At 35.8% G+C, this 12,560-nt stretch overlaps 1 protein-coding gene across 6 annotated transcripts in view; it reads right to left on the bottom strand.

Annotated features, from left to right (window-relative positions):
• The window catches only part of by (focal adhesion protein tensin), a 113,390-nt gene that overhangs the window by 66,450 nt on the left and 34,380 nt on the right, over window positions 1–12,560 (bottom strand). For all 6 annotated transcript variants that reach the window (XM_018451443.1, XM_018451441.1, XM_018451442.1 and 3 more), the window contains exon 2: window positions 8,996–9,175. In XM_018451443.1, the coding sequence (XP_018306945.1) occupies window positions 8,996–9,175 (180 nt within the window). The remainder of the gene's footprint in view (window positions 1–8,995; window positions 9,176–12,560) is intronic.

Here is a 12,560-nt window from a genome sequence, read left to right on the forward strand (position 1 = left end):
GAGAGCCATTAATCTCGTCGTTGACTCTTTAATCGCTAATTAGCCAACAATTTATTCTCAAGCGTAGTATGCATCACGAACGCATACTCGTCTGTGTCTGTCGCGCGAATTTAAATCCGACACGGCCACGTCCGATGAGAAATCGCATCGAATTTCGGGATGCAAATGCAAGCGAGAAAGCAATTTCGCGGCGTGTGCGTGTTGGTGAGCGTTCACGCATCGCTCGCGAAACCAATTAAAGCCGCTCTCTCGCAGCGAAGGTCGCCGCTTTAAAGTGCACTGGCAGGATATCCGCGAAAGCCGCGAGACGCTGATGCGGGGGCGCGTACGGTGGTGGTGGTGATGGTGGTGGTATTTTACCGGCGAGCAAAGCGGGCGGAACATTTTTCATGCTTCCGACATAAAATCCTAGCGAGAAGCAGAGCATTAATCCTTCAGCGGCATCGAAGGTTCCTCGGCGGAACGGCTGAAGGCAAGACAGTTCATAAATTTCGATGCACTTAGAGCGGCGCGCCAGCTACCCCTTCGACGCATCAAATCTTTACCCCGAGTAATCGGTAAAAGACGAGACATGGATGGATGGATGAAAATGATAAAGGAATTAGAAACAATACTAAAACTTTCGATAAACGCATATCTAGAAATATTTTTACACTTATGAAAGAAACTGTTTTGTAACGATTTATGAATAAAATAAAAATGTGGATATTACATGATGTAATTTTAAAAAAATCTTGCAAAAAGATTGTTTAAAAATTAAAAAACGCTATCTGGCAATGTAAAATACAATAATTACATTACATATTAGATCAAGTAATTGCATTATTGTTAAATCTCCATCTTTTATAACAATGAAAGCTTCCGTGCTTTCTTTCATGGGAGAAAGACGATAAGTACTTCAAGTCTAGAAAAGAATTCTTTTATTTGTGGAATTTTCTTTAATAGACTATAATTACTCTGCATTCTTTCGATTATAAAAGTAGTTCAAAATTACTATGGATATTAAAGAGCTACGATTTGCTATTGGACAAAAGAGAGAAAATTGTAAAGAAATGAGAGAAAGAGAGAAAGAGGATTGGGGGTGGTTGAAGTTGCGTATATATATATCGTAGTGCTATATGGAGCAATGACAAATCGTTCGGGCGAAAGAATGTGCTACCGGAGTAGAAAAATGCAAACTCTGATAAACGGTACGGTAACTCACAGAGAAACTTTCTCTCTCTCTCTCTCTCTCTCATTTTCTTTTTCTTTCCTCGTGTAAACTGACACGGTTACTGGGAACTATAATGAAAGCCGAGTGTGCTCTTAGAATAAATCGCTTTTATACATTATGCGGCATGCGATGTGTCGCCGAGAGTGTTCCACACTCTCTCGATGCTTCGTTTCGTTTTTATCTTTCAAGGTAGTCTGGGAAAAAAAACTGAATTCGCGCTTCCGGTTTGTATTCCCCTCGGAGGATTCACAACCTTTTACCTTGAGATTTAATAGATTTACTCGCTTGACTAACAAATCTGTTTAACACATTCGCTGTCAGTGATGCATCTGGCATGTCAGCGGGGCTCATCCCCAATTCGTCATGACTGATGAGGTGCATTAGGATTCTTACTGAGTTTTCAGCATACGTTACAGAATTTGACATTCAAAAATGATTCATATATCTTGTTATTATGTACCGTTAAGCAATAATTTGGGAAAGGATTTTAGACAGAGCTAGAATGCATTGACAAAATTATTAAAACTAAAATTATTTTTCAATAATATTAATTAATGCAAAAAGTGAAGCATCCTTACTATCAATCGTATTTTTTAATTTATATAGTACCTATATTATAATGAAAATTTAACAATATCTAATATACGCAGGAACTGCTTATTATTAGACTTTCAAAGCGTATCTAAATTTACCCGGAAATTATGCCTATAAATGGCACACGCTAAACAGACCACGTCTGGTGCCTGCACCGAGAGTGCATTCCTCCCCTTTCAGTCTGGTAAAGATCAAATCCAGGAGCACGGTGCAACTCCTTCCAAGTTACTGTAAATAAATTGGAAACATTTACGCATGCACGGCAGATGTTAGATACGCGTGTCGTCGGCTAGTAATATATTTTCTTGAAAGGAAAACATGAGTTTGGAAAATATCAACGATGAGAGTTTGGAGTTCGCTAATAATCAATTCGCTACATTGCGATCGATAGTAATTTCGACCTTATACGCAAATATAGTGAAATATTCATTAATACAGGTACGATGCAATTCTGTTCTATTAAACACTACACCAAATGTAGAAATTTCCATTCTAGTTTATAAAATAATTTGCCCCTGCTATTAATTTGTAGATGATTAAAAGCAATATTAATAAAATTATGTAGCAGTCGATTTTAATGAAATTATAATTATGCAGTGATCAAACAATTTATATATTTCGTGTAATTTCAAAATGTTGATAAAACACGCGTGTGTTGCAATAAATGGAATAAACGTTGATTCAATATTTATATGCGGAGTCGTTATGGAAATACAAATAAATTATGCTTAACGATTCGTAATAATAAATTTATAGATATTTAGTTCGTAAATTTGAGCGATAGAAATATATTGTATTATCAGATAAAATCTGTTTGCTAAATAAACTGTAACGCATACAAAACTCTACTATGGTTTCCATGAAAATTGTTACCATTACCGTTTACAAGATTAAACTAATATCGGAAAAGTTTGTTCAGAAAATCCTAAAAGGATTGCAGATAACAGAACAAAAGCATGTCTGGATGCGAATAAACACGTTTAATTGATAGGAAAACTATGAATTTGATTGAGATTTAGATTTTACAACATACTAATTCTACTAAAATAAAAAAGCATTAATTATAGATGTAAAAAATTTAGAAGTAAAATAAAATTATTCGTGAAGAAAAGATAAACTAAGATGTAAAGTTTTTCCATTAAGTATCATGTCACGTTTCAGAAGAAATAGAGATAACACGTACACTTTTAAAATATAATTTTTACTCTTATGAACAAGAGAGAAAATTTTGCTTTATTCGTGAAACACAAAAACTATCTAGTAAGTGAAACACCGCGAGATGTACGTTTCGTCGGTTAACTATGCAAATTGGTGACACGAATATGAATATGCAAATCGTAATATAGACTATGTATAGAATATTTTTGTATGCGAAATTCGGTAAAATAGCGAGTAGCAAAAGTCATTGAAAAATACACAGGATAACAAGCGATTGCGCATCCAGCTGCGTCATTATGGACCGCGTTGTATCCTGTCAACGGTCTAACAACCTCTGGTCCTGTTTCCTGACCTTTCGTCGAAACGGTTAGACGTGGAACACGCGTACAACATTTCTTGCACCGATGATGACTGGCAGCTGCAAGATTCTCAAGGATCCACTACTTCTCTTTTTCTCTTTTTTTCTTTGAATGGTCGACCCTCTTAACCCTTTTGGCGAATACGTGCTGCAAGGAGCAAGGACGAAAGGCGAGAGAACCCTTAATGGAACTTTAGTTAAAGCGGATGGAAAATTAGCAGTCAGGACATGCAAGAGGCGAGATTAATCGCCAACGTATTTAATATTCGCATCGTTGAAACATGCAAGAGTACTGGCTGCACTGAAATATTTAACCATTGCTTTATGATTTCCCTGATATATAATATTTTGTTTCATATTAATTAATTTATTATAATAAAGTAATACGAATAAAACAGATTTGATACACTTTCATGTATTTTAATTTAATCATGTATCCTAATCCTCGTGCCCAAAATGGTCAAAATCCAATTTCCTAGTTCCCAAATCACAACTGCACGCTCGTGAAAATTTTATTGTCGACATACATTCGCGACGCGAAATAACTTCCGGCAACGTTGGAGAACATAACTCACAGCACGACGAATTCGAATATCTGGTGGTAAAAATCGGCGCTCGTGGCGAGTGAGCCGGTCGTGTTAAAACGTCGCTCCATTATTCTGGCGAGTCGGTGACTTTTACGAGCGCAGCACGAGCGGTCGTTGCAGTTATCGCGGTGTTACATCGCGGAGTTACGTCGCCGTAACGATTGTTACAGGATGAACGTAGCGCGGCTGTATTCGGCGTTTTACTGATCCCAATGAGAACCAGCGATTGAGATGTTAATTAGCGAAAGATATGCTCGTTCTGTTTCTCGATTCGCGCCACGAGATTCCCAACAAGGCTAATTAACTCGCCGCGGCAATATCTCCGCTCCAGTAAAAAGCATTGCGGATTAATCATGTGTTATAACTACGACGCTGCCGTCGTCGTCGTCGTCGTCGTTGTCGTTGTTATCGTCGACAATGCCATTGTAGAAGTCCTGTGACAGCCGGCCTATACAGACCTCACCTAAGGCGACTTATTTGCTAGCGGGTTAGTGACTTCTCTTTGCATATCGCGGGTAATCTGGTCGAGGAGTCTGGTCTCTAGCTTTCAGTGTGGGGCGATTCTCGACTCGCGCTATCAGTCACTCTCGGTGTAATCGTGATGCGCGCCGCACCCGCGATTATGACGTCTAGTAAATTACGCGCTATGGTGTTTGATATGATACTATTTATAGTAACCACACGATAATAAATCCGTGCGTTTCTGCGCGCTAGAATATATGCGATTAAAAAGAGAATAGAGAAGAGAAGGGAATGAGAGAGAGAGAGAGAGAGAGAGAGAGAGAGAGAACTGTTACATACATATTAGGATAACCACGAAGAACATAGCTGCTTTGAAAAAAAATCGGCCAGCTATGTTTCGTGAGTTTAATGACTTGGAGATAAAATAAAGAAACTCTATAATAAATAAAAGGAACTCAGAATACGATAATGAAGAGTTATACAATACTCAACTAATTCAATGTAGCAACAACCAACTTTGTTAATTGGTGTTGGCTACATGTAAATACCGTGTATTCGTTTGACATAATAATATGGGGACATTAATTAGCATTAATAACAGCAATTGCGGTCGTTTCAGTTTCATGAGAAATGTCGTAACATTATTCCGCTATCACATAAGCTTTTTTCTAAATGGGCAATGTATTTGTTAGCAATATCCATCTCTACTTTTGTGTCTGAATTTACTTACAATTAGTCTCACTTTCCTCGATCCAGATGTTAAAATAAAATATTAGAATTAAACAAAAACTCTCTCTACATTCATAAAAGAAGTGTTTAATTTTAAGATATAAAAATGTCTCCGTTTTTTAAACGGACTTAAAGATGTTTTATAGTTTTAAACTTTTAAACAATAAACAATACACTATGTGTTTGAATTTAAAACATTAAAACATTTAAAATTGAAGTATCTTTTATTTTTAAACTTTTGTTTTGCAAAGATGTTTTAAACGGAAACATTTTAAACACTGTACTTTTTACAGTGTATTATTGCTGTATAATAATATTAATGTAAAATGTAAATCATTATCGATAACAGATTGTCAGAGATACTTTGTTTAGCCATCCGTTAAAACAAGCGATTTTATGTTGGTCTGGCATCTATTACGTAAATAAGGAATTTTCCGAAGAGGCCATCGATATAGCGACGTTTGCCTTTAATCAATGCTAACGTGTTAATGATATCAAATTGCAATCGCACGCATAATTGAGCTGCGCCGGATAATTCGATTTGTGCTGCAAAATTAGATCTCACGTTGCATCTTCAAACAAATATGACGTAAACAAAAATTCCTCTTTAAATATATTGGATCAATCGCACTGTTTTGGATAATATATAAATTAAAAAAAAATTTTCATCCAAATAATTGAACACACACACAATATAATAGTAGAATTTTTTTAATATTTAAATATCAAAACAACAGTATTTTTGAACAATATAATATAATTTTAATTAAAAATTTTTTTTTATTCTTATTTAATCCGCGGTTTTTTCAATTTTCATCAAAAAATTAGAAAGTTTTCCTGCTCTTGCTGCATCATTTTTCTTTCTCTATGTGCACCGAACTTTTTTATCAGAGATGTAATGTATCATAATGCATCATATCCGCTTGCAGTTTACTAACTACGATAACGCGAAATCCAGGTCATAATTACGTAATTAGGTCGACAGTATACAAAAATGAGATTATCGCGGATTTCTGAATAATTTATAAAACGTTGATGTCACCGTATCGATTTAGTCGGTATATCAAGAGTAACCTTTCGTCGAGGCTGAGTCTGCGACGAAATTGGATAAAAATAAGATTAGTGTAAGATATATATCGCAACACGAGGAAACATAGCAGTTTATTTGCAGAAATAAAATCTGCAAGAATAAGATCCTTGGTATTTTAATTTATTGTTCAACTGTGACGAGCACTTTATTTTTTCGTAGTGTGTTATATCTTCGAGGTAAACGACGACGGTAAACACGCGTGCGGTATTCACAATCGCAACTATGGTAATAAACCATTAAGTTGCCAGAATGTATTATTTGCGGTTGCTATTTCATTTACAGTACTATATTTGATGGAAGATTGTTCAACAATGTAATTGTTTCAATCCAAGTTCTCTCTCTCTAACAAGTCTGACATTCTAAACCTAATAAAATTTTTTTAAACTCTGTGATGCAGAAACAATAGCCGCACTAACATCAGGTTAGTGGATTTTTATATCATGTATTCATTCTATTTTAATCTCTCAACCCGGGAATAGTCGTTTGGGTATTTTTACGTCAGAACGTAAAAATATGAATTGTTATAAAATACTGTTTTGAATGGATATTGTTTTTAACATATTTTTTTTATAACTACTCTTTATAAATCTGTAATGCATCACCAAAAAAATCATTATATTAATTAAAATCTTTATTTTTTGTAATAAATTACTTAACATACTTCTTTAATTTAATTTTTTTTCATTTAATATTCTATTTTATTTAATATTTTGGTTTTTACTTATTTTGTTGGAAAACTGTGATTAATTTCATATAATATTTTCAAATTGTAATAAATTGGAAAAAAATCATTAAGATACAATATGTTGTTAATAACAGTGATTTTAATTAGGGTACAAAATAGTCTAGATGATCGTTTACGCAAAAGAAAAATCAGTTGATTACTCCCGAATTAAGAACGGCAAATGCAAAGGCTTCAGAAGCCTCAAACAAACTGTAGAAATAAGATTGCCCGAGAAATAAATTCTCATCCTGTTTCCTCGTAACAAACAAACGTTGGTGCTAATTTCGCAATTACGTATTCGCCATCTCAGTCCGTTTCCCGACAATACGACCAGGAAGAGATCTTCATCTGCCAGTCGCGCGAATAGGGGACGACCTTAATCCCCAAACGTCACGTCAAACATTCTCTTCTCGGCGCGACGGGCGGGACTTAATTCCATAAAAGACAAACTCGCGTCGCCAGGAGAAATTCAATTTATGTGCGAGTTTTGCATAACGAGTACGCCGCGGTGGCCACGTATATATAAGCCCGATAGTTTCTCATTAAGCCACGCTGACCCAGAACCAGATCCCACAGCGCGAGCACAATGGCACCATCGTCAGGGGTAACCACCCCCTCGACTGTTGGATCGGTTCAATTGGATGTACGGCTTGCATACCGATAGTCTCACGGGAACAATGCTGTGCATAAACCTCTATATGCGCCGCGGTACGTCTACGTGCAGTCTTCTGTAGTGACGCAAACATCGCTATAGCAATACATAGAATTGATGGCAAAGAAAGAACAAAATTTTTGTACACAGCTTCAAAATTCCTTATTTTTCAAGAATCATAGATGGGTTTTTTGAAAGCTTCTCGACTCAGACTGAAATATGCATCTTGCGTTCGTGTCAATGCGCATTAATATCAAATCGGAAAAAATCTACGAAAAATTGTAGAATAAATTTCCAAATGCAGACATTACTAGAAGGAATTTCGCGAATACGATGTTGGAAAGTCGCGTCAAAGTTTATTATAAGTAGTTTCTTTTATGAAAATTCAAATTTTTAAACCAAAAATATTCCAAATGCAGCTGTCGCGCGTTGTCTGCTGGTCGGCTCTACAATATTGAATGCATGCAAAATACACATTGAACGTGCTCGCATATCACGTTTGTATCGCGCTCTGCGAAAGCTCAGCAGTGCCTCAATCCCTGACCTACATGGACGACGGAATCTCAAATGGTAGTTGATGTATCCCAAAGGATTTCAGAGCCCGACTCAGCGCACTTACGCGGCGTCTATACTTGCACGAAACTTGCACCGCAAAAAGACGCAACGCTTCGCATTTCGCGTATAACCGAGATAAAAGTTTATTGGCCTTTCGAGGAAAATGTCGCCGGGCCGCATCCCGCTGCGCGACTTACAGCTCAACATTTTGCACGATGGTCGTGTCGGAAGAAATTGTTTCTCGTTACCTTTCGTGAGGCACTGAGTGCCGCGAGCTCAGGTGGAATCGCAAAATGTCACTCGTGATTTCACGGTGGAGATACGCGAGATTGGGAGAACGATATATGCCAAAAGGGTAAACCATTGCGAAGAAAATTCCGTTCCAATTTTAAATTACATCTTAAAATTTCTAATACGTCATCAATTCTGTCTATATGCGTATGTAAGATTACATACACTGAAGAAAATGTTCTAATTAAACCAACAAAAGGACCAACAAGAATGGCATTTTGATTGAGAGCAAATAAAATTTCTAGTTAACATAACTAAAAATTCTGTTTGATCTCATTCTTCTTATTGAGCCCTTTTGTTTAATCAGAACATTTTCTCAATGTAAATATAGTGCAATTAAAATGCTAGTGTTAATTAGTAAATATTCTTCAGAATTACAAGTATACAAAAATATTTACAAATATATTTTTATAAATGAATTCTTATTTCCTAATTATATGAAAAAATTATACTGGCGTCACATTATTTAAAAAATTACGTGCGTTATTCTATTTTTTGCAATCGAATCTTGCATATTACATAACATTAAATTGCAGTAATTCCTGCATTGCATCCTTAATATAATTAGCAGTAGGTACTCACCGTAATTTGATGATTAGTCGGACTAGGGCTAGGGCTGGGAGTGGAATTCGGCGTGGAGAGCTCTCCCGATGCCGGCGAAGGCGAATTTGTAGTGACGCCACCAACCGTTGGAAATGCCCTTGATGGATCGGCTTGCCATTGTTTATGAATTTGCTGGGACGTGTCTCGGAACCGCGCGCCCTAAGGCAAAAAACGCATAATTTTATACTAAAGATATTATAAGACGAGATGTTAGAGATAAGATGAAAACGTTCTCCAAGTAATTAGGAACATAGATACGCCAGTCACTTTATTTTCAGATTGAAACATCAAACGTAGTTTCTAGCAATTTTCAATAACAAAATATTTTAAATGAATTATTTTAAGAGTAATTCTTAAATACCAAGAAAAAGATAATTAAGCAGCATATCATGTGAAATATATTCATCGCGATGTTTCCTTTTGTTGGAATATGATGTTTCTTTGCGTGTAAACGCGTGCTATTTCACGGCAATTAATATGCTTCTCTCTAACGCGCTGTTGAACACTTGCATCCTTGAAGAACTAGATCGCCCGCGTACGCGTCATATCATCAGATGACACAGTTCGATTAGTCTCGGATATTTGCCTCTAGACAATTGTATCGAGACCGATCGCTCCGCTCCGCCGATCCGACAAGTCTAATTAGAATAGCCAGCCTACACGATTGCCGTAAATAAGGTCACATTCCCTGCTAAATTTTACGTTAATCTGAAATACCGTTAACTATCTAGTTTCATATCACCCTGTAAATGTAATGATATCAATCAGAGCTCTGCACGCATCAAATTAAAAATAATCGTAAATGGAAACTTAAAATGGAAGTCGAGCTAAATGCTAACGAACTGAAATCTATGGTTAAGAAAATAATGACTAAAAAATAGTTGATTTATTTTTCTCTTTTCTATATCACGTATATGGCAGTATTCTTTTTATACGTATGTGTATCATGATACGTAATCATTTAAAATGCGTAACTTAATAAATATATAAAAGAAAATATGTGTGTCAGTCGTTTACTATGACGTGTATCCGGCGCAATTAATAATTCTATAGTGGCTGTCAAGATGACGAGTTGACGGCTGCCTGGTGTAGAAGTTCGTAGAACCCATGGCCGAACTACGAAAGATTGCGTGCATGCGTGTATGCAATCCTTCAAGAACGGCGTTACTCGCGGATGCGATAATTGCGCTTATGCAACGCCTCACCGTAATAGCAATTAGCGTCGGGGGAGTATAATAGGGACCGTATAAGCGGAATCTCTCAAGTAAGCGTGTTCCGAACCGTGGCCCGTGTCTGCCAATCGACCCTGCCTTTTTAAGACCCGAGACTGTACGGGCCCCGAGACTTCGCGAGTGCGAGCATGTCGGCGAATTACGGGGAGTCAATCTAAAATTTTTCATCCATGTCAAATCGGCGCGCCCGACTGCCATGGTCTCGGAATTAATTTCGCGAGGAATGAGGCTAATTTACATCCGCTACGGCATTCCCCTCGCAATCGCGGCCACATTGTATATAATAATATAGGCAGATTGCACGCCGCGATTAAAGGATGCATTTTTTTGGAAGCTCTTCTTACCGCGCACACTGCGCGATATTAAATCTACGGCCGCATGCACGTGTCGGTCAAAGTGACACTCGCAGAATGGATTAGCAAAACAGTTGGTGTTTGGACAGCTATGTATATAGTGGCTGAAAAACTCTCTTTGAATTTTTTTGAAAGCATTTAGTTTTTGGGAACAATATTGTCTACCGTGATAAGCTTCTTTTTGCAGTTAGTAGAAATTAATGATATTATACAACGTATACGGCAAATAATGTAATGTAATAATAACGAATTTATTAGTAGAATTAAGTGCAACGCATATATTTATATATGTATATTATTATTTTATATTCATAAATAATAAAATAATAATAAACTTATTAATAAAGTTAAGAGAACGCATATATTTATATGTATTATCACATTTTATATTCATAATTTTTAATACTAATTTTATGAAAACATAACAATGCAAATGTGCTGAAAATTGAGATTAAATGTAAATTCAGATGAAGCAAATTTTATGAAATTTCTGTTACAAATACAATTTATGGCTTATACTTTATATATCTTATACGTGGAAAAAAAATTTATGACTTTTTCGACATAAAATTTATGTAAAAAACAATAAAAATTAATATAAAATAAAAAAATTTATATTTCACGATATGTGTTCTAGACAGAATCTCTTATGCGAATCTCGATTTGCGAGATTACCGAATGGGGAGGCTTTTGTGTGCGTGCCACGCCGATCATGTGTGCTCACATAACATGAACGATCGAGACTAACGGGCCACTGTGATTTAGCCTCCGTCTTTCATGACGCTGCGCTAAGAGTGATCCAGCATGATCGAGATCGTCAGATACAGTCCGTGGCATTCACGTGGCGATTCGAACGATCTACGTGGAGGTCGACTACCGGATACGATACAACGGAACGCGTGCGAGACGCGATCGTTTTCATCGTAAACAAAGGCGCGGTTTAAATAGCGCTTCAGTTAAATCACGATTTATAGAGGATAAAGCGCAATGTTGCGAAACAAAACTCTCTTCCGACGCAGTTGTTCATAATGAATCCGTATGGTCCGTACCGTGACGTAGCGAAAACTTAGCTGTTTATATTGCAGAATCATTTAGATTCACAGATAACGTAACCAATGGAGCTTTCTCCGCCTGTAATTTAAAACTTCAATCAAATGCAATTGCAATTAAAACGAAGGTGTTGCCCTTTATTATAATAATACTAAAGAAGCATCGATAACTTTCAATTTAACGCCATTCATTATCAATAAACAGTTTATAATCATCTTACAATATAAGAAAGCGTAGTATATCAATAATTTATGAATATAATTTAAAGTAGATAAAGTTTTCGCTTTTTCCACCAGTAATTTAATATTTCAATTAATTACAATTGCAAATTAAACGGAGATGTTGCTCTTCGATTATAATAATATTTAAAAAATCGTCGACAAAATAATTTTCAATTTGACGATATTCATTGTCTACAAAGTTTACAGTTATTTTACAATACAAGAGAGCAATAAATCAATATAATTCATAAATATAATTCAAAGTAGACAATTTTCCACGACCGATTTTAATTTAATAAAATTACTTCGTCAAGATATATATCACAAATTAAACGTTATCCAAACAATAGGGTAAAACGAGGCTATTTGAGCATAGGGGCAAGTTGGTCAAATGCAAATATCTAAATAAATATATATACAATATATATAGATAAATATAAATAAAATATATATAGATACGCCTATGCTTGCGTAAAGTAGCACAAAGACAGAGATTACCGTACCTTAATACAATAATCTATGTCCGGCCGTCAGCCAAATACGTGCGTTTTTTCGTTTTTATATATCAAAAATAAAATTATTAGGTGAGTATTCTTTTTAGTCTACATGATAATTAAAGCGATTGATAATGTGCTTTTGGATATAAATTATTATTTATATCCAAAATTTTTACCCGTATTTTTTAACT

The sequence above is a fragment of the Mycetomoellerius zeteki genome, unplaced genomic scaffold (assembly GCF_001594055.1).
Source record: "Mycetomoellerius zeteki isolate Tzet28-1 unplaced genomic scaffold, Tzet1.0 scaffold310, whole genome shotgun sequence".
Taxonomy (NCBI): Eukaryota; Metazoa; Arthropoda; class Insecta; order Hymenoptera; family Formicidae; genus Mycetomoellerius; species Mycetomoellerius zeteki.